Below are 17811 nucleotides of genomic sequence, written 5' to 3'. Positions count from 1 at the left end.
CAGGTACCAGTGCGGCAGGAAGGTGAACGGCGTTTCTGTGTGTTCTGGTTTCCGTCATGGTGTCCCGTTGCGCCAGAAGCAGTTTAGACAAGCTGGCCGCATGACCCAGAAAGCTGTCTGTGGACAAACGCCGGCTCCCTCGGCATGAAAGCGAGATGAGTGCTGCAAGCCCATAGTCGCCTTTGACTGGACTTAACCGTCCAGGGGTCCTTTACCTTTTTACCTTACTTCCTTTGTAGTACATATTTGGATAGAATTGCATACACCAAATATGTGGTCAACTTCTGCACATTTGGCCTAAAAGGTGGATACTAAAAATTGTGGATTTCTGAAATCTGTGGCAGCATTTGTCTGGGAGTGGGCAGGTACCGATGTGTAATGGCCTTGAAGTTACACAGAAAATACCAGAATTGCAGACAGCATCTTATTTCACTAGCTGTGAGGACTATGAAGAGAGTGCTGCCTTTGTTCCCCTTGCACACTCAAAACATGCACAATGAAGTTCTGGCTCCTTTGCGCCAGAACTTCTCCATTCAAACTGATGTCTTCTCTGTTAGTAATAACGTGTCATACTGTTTTTTTGGATGTTTTGCTGTCACTACAGATAAAATGTACTGGGTTCTAATGTGTTCTTGTGCTTGCTTCTCCCCCACTCAGGTTTTCACTGACACTAATTGATACTTTGGACACGCTTGTGGTAAGTTGGGTCACTTCTGAATGTTATACTTGCACGTCATTTTTTGGAAGTAAACTCTTTGACACGTGTGTGTGTGTAACTTATGGTTTAAGTCTACTTTAATCAGATGGCTTTAGAGACCTTTATTATTATGAAGAAAAACGGTTTCCGCATTGTATTGCCAATAAAAAGTGGTTCCTTGATAGTCTCAGAGTTAGGACCAGCCTTGGAGAATACAAGAGTATTTCTTAAGTGAGTCTGTGAGACCCGGCCAGCCTGCTTGCTCTATATTGCCTTCTCCGCTTCCATACCAGGAACTCTACTGAGCTAGAACTCATCCCTCTCCTGTCAACTTGTACTTGATCTCTTCCTGCTTGCATCACCTCCTTGCTTCTTTTGCACATTCTATTTCTTTTTGCCCTCACAGACTTGGATGACTCAGCTGGAACTGTGGGCACTTTTGAAATATGTGTGGTTAATTTCCCTTCTCCCTACACCCGTCTTGCAATTCAGCCCACACTTAATTGCGGCATTACAAAACTTCTGAAAGGGGGTTTAGCAGTGAGTGGCATGGTAAATATGAGTGGAGCTGCCAGCTCGGTATGTGGAATGTATCGGATGAAGAATTGATCATGTGCCCAACATCCACATTCCTGATATGTTTATTTAGCCACATAAGTTGACCTCTGGAGGTAAGGGTCAATTTCCCACGAGTACAGTTTCCCCAGATCCAAGCAATCCTACAGGTCTTGTGTAATATACTGGAAGTTTGAAACCTGCCAAAAAGTCAGTTGTCTGGTTTGGGAGGATATCTGTAATTACCTCTTTATTAATAAGGTTCACGGCAGGGGGGGTCAAATTGTTTACAGCTAATTTTTGTTTTGCAGGTGTTAAATAAAACCAAAGAGTTTGAAGAGGCTGTCAAAAAAGTGATCAGAGATGTTAATTTAGACAACGACATTGTAGTATCAGTGTTTGAAACAAACATAAGAGTCCTTGGGTAAGTTTGATGCCAGAAGAAAATAAACCACATTTCAGTTTGTTGAGTTGTGGTACTTTCTGTGTTGCTTTTTAGTCGGAGGTGAATATGCCTATTCCATAAGTGTTTAAGAATAATAGAAATGGTGTGTCTGTTACCTTAAGAAACATGCAGCAAAAGTTTTAGTTCTAGCTTTTCCTGCATTCATCTCCACTTAGCTGCAACCTTGCATGCTCAAATCCTTAGAAGTGTCCTTTGGTGAAAGTTTGATAGCTGAAATAATATATACCGTGGGCATTTCCCACATACTTGTGCATAAGGACTAGATAAGTTAAAGACCTAAAAGCTTGAGCTTGTTTGGAGGTTCTAGCAGGGGAGCGCAGCTATCGTATACCCTTGACCGAAGAACGGTACACTCCTTCTATCTGGGAAGGTCGTCCTCTTCCACCGAGCGCGCAGCTTCGGGAGGGACGCACATGGAGCGGTGAGGGAGGAAGGGGACACCCGCCTAGCCAGCCAGATCAGCCGAATCAACCCTGGCGATCAATGGGGTGACAGATGTCGCAGCCAGATCGCCCTCACATCCTGGTTCCGGTTCCGCCTGCAGGAATGGCTGACCCTTGTTCCATCTCTCCGACCTTCATGAGGAATTCGGCGGTTGCCAGGGGAGTTAAAGGCAACCCCCCTACCTCTCCGGGGGTTACGGAGAGGGCCCGCGGGCCCGCGATGCCCCCAAACCCACTCCGACTGTTTAAGGAGTGGGGGGGGGCTTGGGCTGAGAGCACTCATGAAATGTCGGCACTCCCGGACGCTAACCTGCATGGCGGGATCTCCATGATTAAAGAAGATAATTAGGCGTATTCATGGACATGCTTCGGAAGGAGGGGAAGAAGCTCTGTTTACTGCCAAGGAATTTGTGCTGCTGAGGGTGAGAAGTCAAAGCTGTATTTTATCTGGAAGAAAGATTGATGGGGACGTAACGAGAAGGGAAGCGAACTTTTTTATTTTTTTTCATATACTCTACGAGTTACTCCATACCTTCCCGGACGGGACGTCCTTGTTTGTTTGGAACAAATGAGAGATAAAGAATACCTGAGTGAGTAATGAACTTTATAAACTATTTTATTGAGCATATCCTTTGAAGTTGGAAAACTACTGAAGAGAGAAGCCCCCCTTTAACTGGATGGTCAGAGTCCCTGGAATGCGTTCGGTGGATTTATGGTTGTGACGCACTTTGAAATTGAACAGCGATCAGAAGCTAAGTTCAGCTACAGGGCAAGGAGAGCTACAAACTTATCAAGAGTCTATGCATAAAGTGACTGCTGTTTCTTTGCCTGAAAAAGCTGTAAATTTTACAAAGATCGGTGGTTTAAAAAATAAAAAGCTTAAGAAAACGAAAGTGATCTAAGCTTTTTAAGATGGCGCTGCTCTGTGTTGAAAGGCTGGCGCAACAGGACATTCCAGGCAGAAGATATATGGAGGGGGGGCCAGGACGATTAAAACTCACACAGGAGAAAGAATATATGTGAACTCTCGTTTGATACTTATTTCAGCAGCTGTGAAAAAATCGGATGAAAGAAGAAAATATTTTAGTGACTGGTGGGGAATGATCGGGCTTATTTTGGATTTTGAGAGAAGATTTGGACTTTAGAAAAAGACGGCAGTAGACGGGTGCGAGGAATCCCCAAATTTTTGAAGCATGGGAACTCCAGAAAATATTATATGATTTGGCATAATATTCGGTTTAATTGATATGTATTTGTATAATTCGAAATAATGAATGTGATATAATCGTGTTTTAATTGGAAAATTAATAAAAATAGATTATAAAAAAAAAGACCTAAAAGCTGAGATGGCCCAAGATTTGGATGGCTTTGAAGGGGGATTAGACAAATTCATGGAGGATAAAACTAGCAATGGATAAATGTTGCCTCTATACTCAGAAGCAACGGCATTCTGAATGCAAGTTGCTTGAGTACAACAGCGAGAAAGAGCTTTTGCCGTTCTGCCCTGCTTTCTTACAGATACCTTGCCAATTGCGGTAGGAAACCGGATCCTGGACTAATCTAGGCTTTTAGTCTAACCTGGCACAGCTCTTTTTAACTTCTCAGGAAGCTGCATTCTATACTACATATTTTGCAGGATTTCTACATTCTAGTGGAATGGCAGTATATATCTAGCCCCATTTTAAACGTCTTCTCCAGAAGTGAAGAGCATTTAGATCTGTTGACGTTATTCTCTGCTACTCAGCTTACATACATTTGGAACTGATGCAGATCGTGTTGTGTAATCGTTAGGGTGTTGGTCTATGAGCTAGGAGACGGGTTCGAATCCCCACTCGGCCATGAAGTTCATTGGGTGATCTTGGGTCAATCACTGTCTCTCAGCCGAATCTACCTCACAGGGTTGTAGTGAAGATAAAATGGAGGTGGGCAACCATCTTGAGCTCCTGGAAGGGAAAGGGAAACGTAATAAATATGTGAAATAAATGTGCTAACCACAGTTTAAGGGAAGGGTTTGCAGGGAGATACCATCCCTCCCCCCCACCCTGCTGTTCTGCCCTGCTGCAGTGATGTCTAGGGTCAATGCCAGCCCCAGTTGATGAAGTGCTAATGTTTAAATGTTTTTGCACCATCCCTTAAGCTTTTCCACGTTTGAGCTCGACCTTTTTATGTGCTGAATGTTATTGTTGTCCTTTCTTTGCATTTAGAGGTCTTCTAGGTGGGCACTCAGTAGCAATCATGCTGAAAGAGAAGGGCGAAGACATGCAATGGTACAACGGAGAACTTCTGCATATGGCAAAACAGCTGGGCTACAAGCTTTTGCCAGCTTTTAACACCACCAGCGGTCTCCCATATCCACGAGTAAGTATATAATGTATTGTGAGGGCAGTTGATCATTTTGTTTCTTGCTGATTTAGATGTAAATTCTCATAGAATCCTAGAATTGTAGTGTTGGAAGGGATCCAAAGAACCATCTAGCCCAACCTCCTGCAATGTAGGAATCTTTTGCCCGATGTGGGGTTTGAACCCACGACCCTAAGAGTAAGAGACTCACGCTCTACTGGCTGAACTATCGCATGGTATATTTTCATATCTCTTGATTGCAAGATGTCAATCTGTTAAGAAGCATACAATACCAGCTAATTCTGTTTGTAGCTTATTTCGTATTTAAAACAATTGCCACCATTTCTCTCTTGTGCCCTTTATTAAATAATTTTCAAGTGCTCTGTTCCAAGCATGCTGTATGCATGAAAGCCAGGAATACTGCCAGAGTTTACTGTGAAGTTGCTGTTCTCTCCTCTCTAAATGGCAAGCTGTTCTTGAACTCAAAGCACCCAGAGATTTCAGTGTTGGCAACTGCTGCTGCAAAGTTCAGAGACGATTATAGCTACATGCAGGTGGCAGCAGTGTCTGGGTGGAAATTGGCAAAATGTCTGGGAAAATACAGAAGTATGGCAACCCATGTTGTCAGTGTCGTGGTTTTTTTTGCTTATTTTCCATAAAAATAGCTCAAAGAAAGGTCAACAACTTTGTCCCCCCCACCCCCCGCAAGCTCAACAACTGTCTTGTCCAGATTTTCACTGTTTGAAATATGGCAACCCTAAGTTATGGACATAGTCCAGGCATCCCCAAACTTCGGCCCTCCAGATGTTTTGGACTACAATTCCCATCATCCCTGACCACTGGTCCTCTTAGCTAGGGATCATGAGAGTTGTAGGCCAAAACATCTGGAGGGCCGCAGTTTGGGGGTGCCTGCCATAGTCTATAGGTGGTGAGCTACATGCTTAGCCATGAAAGCTGCTTTAAAATAGTCATCTGGAAGTCTACTGTTAGCATTCCTATTTTAGTCTAGATGACATAAAATATGTGCAAGCATTCTTGTTTCTAAAGCCTAATGCACTTTACACGATGCCAACAAATACAAATGTTTTGAACGTTGCACTTTTGTGTTTGTCAAGATGTCTTGGTCCATATTGTCAGGTAATGGAAACCTTAAGGAATAATGTCAACTTTGGTACCGTAGTTTGTATAAAGTCAGTTTGTGTATGTATGGCACCAAATTCTGACATTAGTCTGAAAGCCAGTTTTCCAACTGTTCCTGGTGCCTCAGGTACTTTGCTTTTAAACTCTATCCAGAACTCAAGGAACGTGTTTTTCTTGTAGTTTTCATAAGTTGTGTTTTATCTGCTTAATTTACTACTGTAGTGGTAAAAGGTTTTGGTGCCTTTTCTTCTAGGTTAACTTAAAATTTGGTGTAAGGAGTCCAGAAGCTCGAACAGGAACAGAGACTGACACTTGTACAGCTTGTGCAGGTACCTTGATCTTGGAGTTTGCTGCTCTGAGCCGCTTCACAGGAGCATCAATATTTGAGGTTTGAATACGGGTTATAATTCATCATTCCTTGTTTAATTTATAACTTCTGTTAGTGTGGTGTTTGATAGCATTTCATTGTCAGTATATCTATTGCTGAATTGGTAACTAAATCTGTGATAAAGGAGTTTAGTAAATGGTTTCTGTTTCTATTTGGAGGCTTTGTGATAAATATTCCAGAAATTCTGTACTTGGATTGCTCTGTAATGTATATTTTCATACCAGTGTCCTGTATGTTGGACTCTAATCAGTATTGTAAACATCTTAGCATAAACTTGATGGTATAAGCAGCAGCCCGCTGTGATGTTTTAATTGTTAACCTTCGTCTACTGTAAGCTGCTATTTATTGGCATGTGTTTGTATTTATGGTGCGCATTGCCCTCACATCAAGGAAGAAACCAATTTTTCTCTCTCTCACAGTGTGCTGATTATGTTGATATTGATTCCCAACAATAGCAACCCTGATAATCTTGTAGCTTTGCTCTACTGCAGGCACGTTCACCCCCAAAAGTGGGGCTTCCCTTCCTAAAAAACAAGCTCAACAACTTTGACCTAAACCCTCCCACAAGTGGGTAGATCACTGCCAGTTTTTAACTCTATGAGTAGATCGCAGTCTCTTGGGAGTTGGCCACCCAAAGGTGTCATGGGCTTTGAAGACATCTGAGGACACAAGGGAGAAACGTGCTAAGAGGAAGGCACGCTTGGCAAATCCACACCGTGATCAACTCCCGCCTGGAAACCAATGTCCCCGCTGTGGAAGGACATGTGGATCCAGAATTGGCCTCCACGGTCACTTACGGACTCATTGTTAAAACCGCGTTTATGGAAGACAATCTTACTCGGCCACGAGTGATCACCAAAGAGAAAGAGAGACTGTACCAAAATAGACTGAATGCTGGACCAAAAATCCCCAGTTCAGATTTCTCCTAAATAATATCCAAATTGCCTTAAGCTATTCAGTCTCCCTCTCCCCCCCCCTTACATTATTAATAACTTTGCTTGTGGAATTGTTTGCTCTCTATTACCATCTGGGTATTCTGTGAGGCTTAGGGTGGCCTTGTAATTTGGCATTTTTCTAGTTGCTTGTGACAGTAGCAATTTACACAGGGTAATATCTAAAGGCTGTGCATTTGGCACTTAAAAAAATTTCCTTCCAGTCTTGAAGAATGACTGGTTCTTAAACTGGAAGGGCTGCCGTTCCAGCTGATGGATAGAATCTCTATTGACGTATGTGGAAACAGGAATGAATAGCCATTATTGGCAGCAAAGAGTGGAATAATTCTGAAAGCAGAGAATTGCTTTTGGGTGATTAACATGGATTATGTTAATCTATGCTCTCCGTAGACACATTGGAATCAATTGGTAAATTACCTAATTCCATGATTACAGCGGGTCCAACTTACTCTTTTCTACCTTAATTTAGCTATGCAAAATACTTCAGAGCTCTAACTATAAATGTGGAATGAATTGATACGCCAGTTGTTTGCATCAGGTTCCCCCCCTTCATTTTAGCCATTGTATTTAAACAGCATTTAACCGGAAATGTTGACTTTGTTTGCTGCAGGAATATGCACGGAAAGCACTTGATTTTCTTTGGGAGAAAAGGCAACGCAGCAGCAACTTGGTGGGAGTCACTATAAATATTCATACGGGTGACTGGGTCCGCAAAGGTATGGCACTTTGCAACTGTGTGCCCTCTGTGGCTCATGCAGAAATGGGAATTTGTAACGCATCTATGCAACCTGGAACCACTTTCATGCTGGGGAGGCCTGTATACTTGACCCTGACATGAGAGAGCTAGGATTTGTCAGGCTGCAACCTAATGAATGAGTGGTTAACCATTTAAATGTATGGGCTATAAATAATATGAGCTACTTGTGGCTGCTCCCCTTAGTCTTTCTTGTTCAACCATCTTTACCTAAAGAAGGGCAAACACTCCTGCAAGTAGAAGAGCAAATAAAGGAATGGTGACTGCACATTGATGGAAGCGTTTTATGCAGATGAACAGAATGCTAGAAAAGTATTTCCTTAAACTACACTGTGGCCTGGATCAGGCCCGTGAAGCTGTGTGAAGTGGACTGCCAGTCCCCATCTTCTTCCCTGACGGAGTGCTGGCCGGCTTCTCCACATCCGGCAATGGTGGGGAACTAGTCCCACTACAGCCCTGGAGAGGGCTAAACCTTTGCTCTTAGTCCAGCACAGTGATGGGAATGAATGTGGGGTCTGAATGAATGAATGGATGAATGTGTTCTATTCATGCCTGTGCATGTGTGGTAGAACCAGGGCAGAACCATTTTAGCTACACCTACCTGTGTGTGTTTGCTGGTACGTAGTCCTCAAAGAGTTGGCAAGCTGGAAGGTGCCCATCAGGGTGGCAAAGACTACCCACCCCTGATCCATGTGGATTTTTAAAAATAAAACAGAAAATATTGTATTGTGCTGAGTGCAGCTTCTCACAGCTTCTTTGTTTGTTTCTTGGCTGTACTCCGGCCAAAACAGGGGCTTCTTATGCAGCAATGTAAACTAGTTGTAAGGTCAATCTTAAATATATAACAGGTTTTTCATCTTTTTTCTAGATAGTGGTGTTGGAGCAGGTATAGATTCATATTACGAATATTTATTAAAGGCTTACGTCTTGCTTGGAGATGACAGTTTTCTGGAAAGATTTAACACGGTAAGTTTCTTGCATGAGACTCCGGGGCTGTGCAATCCATGAGGTATAATGAGTTGTTTGGCTCCTTGCAGCATCTGTTGTACTTCTTCCCTCAGTAATGCATCATTGCAGAACCAGAAAATATTTTTTGCCATGGTACCATGGCATATCCTAAGAAGTGACCATTGGTCAATGTATCTGCTTGCCATAAAAGTCCATCTGGCTCCAGACACAAATAATAATAATGATAATAATGATAATAATAATGATAATAATTTATTATTTATACCCCGCCCATCTGGCTGGGTTTCCCCAGCCACTCTGGGCGGCTTACAACAGAAAAATGAAATAAAATAATCTATTAAACATTAAAAGCCTCCCTAAACAGGGCTGCCTTCAGATGTCTTCTAAAAATCTGGTGGTAGTTTTTCTCTTTGACATCTGTTGGGAGGGCGTTCCACAGGGCGGGCGCCACCACCGAGAAGGCCCTCTGCCTGGTTCCCTGCAACTTGGCTTCTCGCAACGAGGGAACCGCCAGAAGGCCCTCGGTGCTGAACCTCAGTGTCCGGGCAGAACGATGGGGGTGGAGACGCTCCTTCAGGTATACCGGACCGAGGCCATTTAGGGCTTTATAGGTCAGCATCAACACTTTGAACTGTGCTCTACAGGAACGGCTTGTAAAAGGATTCCCCTTGAATTTAATTGAGTATCCCTATTCAAAGTGGCTTAGTAGTGAAATATTGGCTACATTTGTGAGTTTGAAATGTAAATTTTATAAACAAACAAGATGCAATATATTTGTGAAACGTGAAGACTGGACTTTGTTGCTTTTTATTAAAGCTAATCTCTCTGGGTAAAACCCTTTTCAGGTGAAAGGCTGCTAGCCTCCTTACATGAACTCTTGATGCATCAACTTTAAAATACTTAAACAAATTCCAGCATCAGATGTATAGCTTAAATCTGGATGTCACCCTGACTAAAAGATTGAGGGAATTTACTGAGCAGTGATGTGCTAGAGGCAGAGCAGCTTATGTGTCTCAATCCGGCTCAAACACGAAGGGAGGGTAAAACAATCTGTGTGATATTTAGCAATTTTGTTAAATGGCAGGGCTGCGGGAGCTCAAGTTTTAAATCATTCAAAGAGGAACGAGAAATTCCTGGAATGACACCCCTCCCCTCCAGCCTTCCTGCCTGTTTAATTTCATTTAATGAATGCACTTCACTAAAATTATCCAATGTTAAGCCTAGCGTGGCAGAAATTTCATCCCTTGCTGTTGTGGCCAGTTGCATGAGTCCTTCCCACCCTCCTTTCTCAGCTGGACTCTGGTTGATTAGGAAGGCTCTATGACTTACAGCTCCCGCCAATGTAGCAGTTCGAAAGCACACAAAAAATGCAAGTAGATAAATAGGTACCGCTCCGGTGGGAAGGTAAACGGCGTTTCCGTGCGCTGCTCTGGTTTTGCCAGAAGCGCCTTAGTCCTGCTGGCCACATGACCTGGAAAAACTGTCTGTGTACAAATGTCGGCTCCCTTGGCCTGTAAAGCGAAATGACTGCTGCAACTCCAGAGTCGTTCGCAACTGGACTTAACTGTCAGGGGTCCTTTACCTTTTTAAGGAGAGGCAAGTGCAACATACAATTTAGTGTGTTTAGATCTTAACTTTGCAAATGAATTTGGTATGAAAAATGGGCTCACAAGTGTCTTGATGTTTTGCAGCATTATGATGCCATAATGAGATACATTAGCCAGCCACCTCTCCTGCTTGACGTGCACATACACAAACCAATGCTTAATGCTCGGACCTGGATGGACTCCCTACTAGCGTTTTTCCCTGGCTTGCAGGTAAGTTTATCAGAGGTGCAGAAGCATTTAACTTTTCAGTCCAGTGATGAATATTTAGTTGTGGGGTTGAGTGTGAGAAGTATTTGTTTTCAAACATCTGCAAATGTTCAGGATGCTGTAATTGAAAAAACATAGCAAAGAATGGTTGGTGTAAGCTTTTGAACTTGAAATACGATGCCATGGAAAGGAAGTCATTCGGTAGGGAACAATATTTTACAATTGCTGTCTCTAGCCGTGTTAGCATTGTGCAGTCAACACTTGGTGGCAGTGTTCTGCAAATAAAATCAGATTTTTGGAAAATTAAATTTCTTTTGTATCCCACTAACCTTTCTCCTTTTTATATTATATAAAGCATATCAAACATGTAAAATAGGCTCATAGTGTTAGAGCAGTAGCTCTAATGGTTTTGTCATGGCCTTTGGCTGGTACAATAAAGCTTACTTGCTAATAGCCCAACAAATGCCCTACTGCCACATTTTTAAGGAGTTTTGTTGATATTTTATTATCTATCCTTAAATTCTTACTTTTATGTTATTACCTGCTACTTCATTCTCTTGCCTCTAATACACAGTGTTCCAAAATCATTTTTCTCTTGACTAGAATATTCTCTCAATATTTCAATCTTTATTGGGAAATCTTCCTTTCCTTCCTCTATAAACGGTAGCTTCCAAATTTGGACCAGCTTGTGGTACTGCAGACAAATAAGCAGCCTTAAACAAGCCTTACTTTTTTGTGTTTTGCTGGTCCGCGGCAGCCATTTTGCCAAAAACCATGGTTGGAGGGGGAAGAGGAAGGAAAGATTGCACAAATAAGAGAGCACATTTTCCTTTCCTTATTTTCCTTTTGCAAGATTTCAGAGAGTTTTCCTGTCTCTCCCCCCCCCTTTTTTTGGAATAGAAATTTCTGTGGCTGGGAATGTACAAGGAATATCATTACATAAACATTGTTTAACTCATAGGTTCCTCTATACACCTGAGTACTCTTGGAAATATCTGGTTTGGCACTTAAGATTTCCAGAAAGCAACTTAATCAAAGCAGTACCTAAATTTGAGCTAATAACTTTAACGCTAAGACTATAAACATATGGCCAACCTGACAGACCAAGCCAAATATATGTTAATCACTGGTTTCAGCACATGTGTACATGCCTTTTGCTTAATTAACCAAGTGCCATTTTGCGCTCTCATGTTTCATTGTCTTATGCTGTGGCCTGTGTGAGAAAAAGAAATCGCCATGGGCTTGGGGGCAGGTGGTGGGAGATAGGGAGTTGGTCATTATCTGATAGGAAAGTGGCATATCTAAATGGCCTTACATTGGTACTATCTGGTTGGATTATAGGTCTTGAAAGGTGATATCAGACCAGCTATAGAAACTCACGAGATGCTGTATCAGGTGATAAAAAAGCATAACTTTCTTCCAGAGGTAAGGCGATAGGCTTGTATTATTATCATTGTTGGGATAATAATAATACTGGGAAAGGGGGGGTGTTGATTTCTAATTACTGATTAGTCATTCATGCACTAATCAGCATATTTTTATTTTTTATCTTTTTTATCTTTATGTTCCTCCTGTAGGAACTGGAGGCTAGTGCATTTTTTTCTTATGTGGTTGACTTTAAGCTTTCCATGCATCACTACATCTGCCTACAATTCCTTTTTTTCATATTTGTGCTCCCTTGTTCACACAGTGGTTGCACATGAATGGGGAGAGACTGGTTTAGTGTCTCATCCAAACCAGCGCTCCTGGTTCTTTCCAAACAAAATGCAATGTGGAAGCCAGGGTTTGGCTAATGTGTCAGTGTTACAGTGATTCAAACCCAGATATTCAACTCTTAACCATTTTATCCACTACATCACACTCATACAGTGAAAAGCTTTGCCATATGTTCACAACTCATTTACTTTCAAATCTAGTTTTATGAGTGGTTCCCAACTAAGTCATACTGAGTATTTCCTTTGAAATCATTGGACATATGTAAAATCCATCAATTTTAGTAGATCTACTCCAAATAGGACTAACTGGATGCTATCCTATATCTTGGTGCTATTTCCTTTCCCTGTATCTGAGATTATGCGACCCAGTGGCTAATGTTAGATGAGAGAGCCTGGGAGACCTTGGCCTAGCATAGAGTTGTCATGTTTGAGTGAACTTTGCAAACTCCTATTGATAGCTAATCTGTAACAGGGGAATAATAAAATAGCACTTAACATATTCCTTTTAAATGTGTTTGTGGGTGGTAGTGGGGTTGTTGCTTTTGTTCTGTTCTTGTTTTTATTATGTATTTTGTGTTCTCATTTTGTATTTTTATGTTGTGAACTGCCCTGCAATCTTCGGATGAAGTGCGGTATACAATTAATAATAACAATTATTATTAATAATAATAATAATTGCATTTGTGACCAAAGTACTGTACAGTTTAGTATTTACCTATGTCTTTCTTCTTTTCTCCTTCAGGCTTTCACAACAGACTTCCGGGTTCATTGGGCTCAACATCCTTTAAGGCCAGAATTTGCAGAGAGTACATATTTCTTGTATAAAGTAAGATTTTGTTCTTCCAGTTCAATGTGTCTTATATCCTTGATAATCTTAGGAAAGGAATTGAAAATGTTAACACCTTTTTATGACACTGTGATGCAGTTGCACTAAAATACTTTGTACTGAAGTGGCTGCTTTATCTCAAGAAGAATATTATAGGCACAAATAAGGTATAAAAAGAGGAATCTATAATGGTTAAGAATATGCAGCAACTTCCTCATAAAGAAAGACTAAAGAGAATTAGGTTTCTTAGCTTAGAATGAATGAATTATTTGGGGCTTGGGGGCAGGATATGAAAGTATTTCAAAATCATGAATAGTGGGAAGAGATTTTTCTTTTTCACTTGCTCTGAAATTATGTCATTGAATGAAATTGACTGCCAGAAGACATGACAAAAAAGGCCTAGTACTACTTCACACAGCCTCTAACCTTAGATGGCTTTGAAAAAGGAGGCCTATTGATGATTATGAACTGGGATAGCTAAGTGCAGCTTCCACACTGAAAGGGTAATATAAGTAGGATTGTTACCAGATGCTGAGGGCAAGCAGCAGAGAATGGCAATTTCCATCTATACTTCCTCCCTGGGCTTCTGATTTGTCCCTGTTTGTGGTACGGGTTGGCTGTACTTCTGGGACCTCAAGTCTCAGAGGGTTGACACCTTCTTATGCATGGTCAAGAGCAATAGTTATGCAGAGCAAGTATTTTTTAACAATAAGATGAGCTTGAGACTTTCTAACTTGTTGCAAGATGAAGGAGCTTTCTATCGAGGCTGGGAAGCCCCTTGAATTGCTGACAGTTTCTCAGCTCTGTTCTCCCTCTGAGAATGTTCTTCCATCCAGGCTAGTATGTATTTAGCAGTGCAATTTGACTTTAAATCCAAGGCTTTAAAATGTGTGCAGAAGTCAAATATCAAAGTATAATAACAGATAAGAATGTAAATGTCTGTATAGCGTATCTCTAGGAGTAAGTGCAAAAAATCTTCCTTTAAAAACAGGCTACTGGAGATCCTTACTACCTAGAAGTAGGAAAAACACTAATTGAAAACTTAAATAAATACGCTCGTGTACCTTGTGGATTTGCTGCTATGAAGGATGTTCGTACTGGAAGCCATGAAGACAGGTAATTGGCTGAAAAGTGTTGCTAGGTTTTGCTAATTTAATCTTGCAACCGTGCATTCTTGCTGGTAGGATTTCTTTGTACATTAAATCTTCACTGGTTTAATACTTTAGTTAAAGTTAACAAGTGCTTCATGATTTTTATTTTACTAATATATATATATATATATATATATATATATATATATATATATATATATGTATATATATATATATATATATATATAGTGGATCCTTCTCAAGGCACCTAACTTAAGTATTTAACTTATTAATGTATTTAACAATAGACATTTAAATAGCATGAAAACAAGGGCTTAGATCCAAACAACCGCAAGTGGGAGAATAGTGCTGTTTGTGCAACCCTAACAGAAGACTAATTGTGCTATACAATGTATTGGGGTGTGTGTGTTAACAGGATGAAATACATGGAGAATATTGAAGGTACATAATGTAGTAGCACAGGCATGGGGAACTTCCTGCCTCATAATGATGTCAGGTGAAAAAATTGCTGTCTGCTAGTGAAAAGGTACTTTTTTGGGGGGGTCCAAGCCCTCGTCAGAAGCAGAAAATAAGGTGACAACATCAAAACAGCATACAAATAATTGAAGGCACATCCAAACTGGACTGACTGGACTGAGTGGCTGCAAAATGGCCAGACTAGGCCCTTGGAGGAAGAAGTTCTGCCACTAGGTGCAGCATCTGAGAAGGCCCTTAAGATGCTGACACAGAGCATCTCAGTGACCTAAGTGGGTGGGCAGGATCAAGTGAGACTAAGGGATCCTTTACGTGAAATTCTTACTATTTAGTCTTTAGCCATGTATGCGTTCTTTGGAAAAGCTTAGCGAAGTTCTTCCCAATAGTTGTCATTTTGACTTTACTCAAAAGTACATCTTGTTTTTCATTTTGTTGTTAGTGATACAGTCGTACCTTGGTTTTCAAACACCTTAGTTCTCAAACGTTTTGGCTTCCGATTGCCACAAACCCGGAAGTGAGTGTTCCGGTTTGCAACTGTTTTTGGAAGCCGAACGTCCGCTGGGGCTTCCAGTTGGCTGCAGGAGCTTCCTGCAGCCAATCGGAAGCCGCACTTTGGTTTCCAAACACTTTGGAAGTCGAGCAGACTTCCGGAACGGATTCCGTTCGACTTCCAAGGTACGACTGTGTATCAAGAAGGAAAAATGATATTTAGTCTATTTATTTCCTCTTTCTAGGATGGATTCTTTCTTCCTAGCTGAAATGTTTAAATATTTGTACCTGCTCTTTGCTGATAAGGAAGACCTGACTTTCGACATAGAAGACTATATCTTTACCACAGAAGCTCATTTGCTACCTCTCTGGCTATCTACTGCAAATCAAACGGCCCCTAGGAAAAACATTGTGAGTGTTGCTTCATATTTTTGAATTGATTTAATTGTCGGCTAGCTTTTATCTTCCTCAGTAGAAGTAACTCTTAGAGTATTTTTAGATTATTCTTCCATTGTTGCACAAACTGTGCCATGCTTTGCTGTTTATGCAAACGTAAATCAGGTTATGAGTTTCTAAATGAAAATTTGGTCTTTTTTTACAGATTCCTTACATAGCATCATAGAATGGTACAGTTGTAACAATATATTGATTGACATTTTAACTCTGCATATTCCTTTCTGTGGTTGGAAGGTTTGTAATTGTGCTTTCGTTGCAAACACATTTGGATATTGTGACTGCGCATGGTTAAAGAAAAAGAGAGAAAACAGCGCTTAAATTCTACCTCTTTTCTCCTTTACAGACTACAGAATACACAGAGTTGGATGATAGCAACTTTGACTGGACATGCCCCAATACTCAGATCCTCTTTCCAAACGACCCAATGTATGCTCAGAGCATCAGGGAACCTCTGAAAAATGTGGTGGACAAGAGTTGTCCTAGGGGTGTTTCCAGAGCGTAAGATCATTGTTTATACCTTTCATAACTAGGTGATACAGCTGTTTATATCCAGCTGATATGTGATACATCTTGGTTTGGATGGCTTCTTGCAATGGAATATGCCTAAGGTTCTTATATCAGAACTAGTCTCATTCAGCCCGTTAAGAAAACGGGCGCTAGAGGTGCGACGGGGCCGCAGCCTTCCCTCCCTTTCGATAAGATAGATAAGATATCTTTATTGTCATTGTCCCCTTGCGGGAACAACGAAATTACTCGGTTGCTACATCCACTCAGATAAAGCATTCCGCATAATCCAAAATTTCAAAACCTAATTAAAAACAGTAAATATTCCAAAGATTTCTGCGCTCGGCCGCGGGGCGCGCCAGGAACGCAATTAAACAAAGTGCTCTCCCACCGTGTCCCGCGGCCGAGCGCAGAGAGGGAGGGAAGGCCGCGGCCCCGCCACTCCTCCCACGGGCCAGGTAGGGTTGTCAGGAGGCGGCGGTGGCGGACCAAGATGGTGGCATCTTGCCAGCTTCCAGAAGCCTTTTCATGCATTTTATTATCCGTTCAGTGGCCTCTGATCACTATGCATAGCATGTTTTAGTCTTAACGCACCTCATGTATATTATTCAGGTACCATCAATTCAGTTCTCAAAATGTAGTTGGCATGCTTTCTCTTGCAGGGAAGAGAGTTTGGGCACCGGACCAAAGCCCCCGCTAAGAGCCAGGGATTTCATGGCCAGTAATCCTGAGCATTTAGAGATCCTAAAGAAGATGGGAGTCAGCTTGATTCACCTCAAAGATGGAAGAGTCCAGCTGGTGCAACATGCTATTCAAGTAAGATCTTGCCCTGTCAAGGTCCCTCAGTGTAGTTGTCTTCATTTATGCAGTAGTAGGAAGTTGACATCCAGGCATTTTATTTTATTTTATTTGGAACAAGTTTCAGTTTAATTATAGTACAGGTTGGAGAAGTATAAATATGGATATAATACATTGGAATAAATTAAGGCTTTCCTTTGTGAACAAACGAAAGTAAAGGTAAAGGACCCCTGGATGGTTAAGTACAGTCAAATGCGGCTATGGGGTTTCGACACTCATCTCGCTCTATAGGTCAAGGGAGCTGGCGTTTGTTCTCAGACAGCTTCCGGGTCATGTGGCCAGCATGACTAAGCCGCTTCTAGCGAACCAGAGCAGCGCACGGAAACTGCATTTACCTTCCCACTGCAGTGGTACCTATTTATCTGTTCGCACTTTTTGGCGTGCTTTCGAACTGCTAGTTTGGCAGGAGCTCGGACAGAGCAACGGGAGCTCACCCTGTCGCGGGGATTCGAACCGCTGACCTTTTGATCGGCAAGCCCAAGAGCCTCAGTGTTTTGGACCGTAGTGCCACCCGCGTCCCTTGAACAAACTACCTGCATATAAAATACTGATTTATAATTATTATTATAATTACAATTATTTATAATTTATAATCATTTTGCTCCAGACCTTGCCAATAGCTCATCTGAACTCATGGCAGGAAAAAACTTAATAAGTTTATATTTCAGTCGAACTGACCTATAAGGGTATTACCCTTAATGAAGTCATTGAGTTTGTTTACTATTCCCTATACACTCACATCATTTATTTAAATAATAATGTGCACCCCACCCCGATACCATTTTAACTATCCAGCCTCCCAAAATTTCAACACCTCTTGCGATGGTTTGATCCCTTTCTGTTTTAACAGTACAAATT

At 41.5% G+C, this 17811-nt stretch overlaps 1 protein-coding gene across 2 annotated transcripts in view; it reads left to right on the top strand.

Moving 5' to 3' along the window:
- EDEM3 (ER degradation enhancing alpha-mannosidase like protein 3) overlaps nucleotides 1-17811 on the top strand; it is a 36419-nt gene that overhangs the window by 8784 nt on the left and 9824 nt on the right. For both annotated transcript variants that reach the window (XM_035123415.2, XM_035123414.2), the window contains exons 4-16: nucleotides 658-697; nucleotides 1564-1676; nucleotides 4366-4519; nucleotides 5895-6029; nucleotides 7593-7698; nucleotides 8605-8702; nucleotides 10397-10522; nucleotides 11861-11944; nucleotides 12977-13060; nucleotides 14052-14176; nucleotides 15381-15546; nucleotides 15935-16089; nucleotides 16758-16911. In XM_035123415.2, coding sequence (XP_034979306.2) covers nucleotides 658-697; nucleotides 1564-1676; nucleotides 4366-4519; nucleotides 5895-6029; nucleotides 7593-7698; nucleotides 8605-8702; nucleotides 10397-10522; nucleotides 11861-11944; nucleotides 12977-13060; nucleotides 14052-14176; nucleotides 15381-15546; nucleotides 15935-16089; nucleotides 16758-16911 — 1540 coding nt within the window. The remainder of the gene's footprint in view (nucleotides 1-657; nucleotides 698-1563; nucleotides 1677-4365; nucleotides 4520-5894; nucleotides 6030-7592; nucleotides 7699-8604; nucleotides 8703-10396; nucleotides 10523-11860; nucleotides 11945-12976; nucleotides 13061-14051; nucleotides 14177-15380; nucleotides 15547-15934; nucleotides 16090-16757; nucleotides 16912-17811) is intronic.

The sequence above is a fragment of the Zootoca vivipara genome, chromosome 7, assembly GCF_963506605.1.
Source record: "Zootoca vivipara chromosome 7, rZooViv1.1, whole genome shotgun sequence".
NCBI lineage: Eukaryota > Metazoa > Chordata > Lepidosauria > Squamata > Lacertidae > Zootoca > Zootoca vivipara.
The sequence above is the reverse complement of the archived record's forward strand: the minus strand, read 5'-3'. Positions and strand labels throughout refer to the sequence as shown.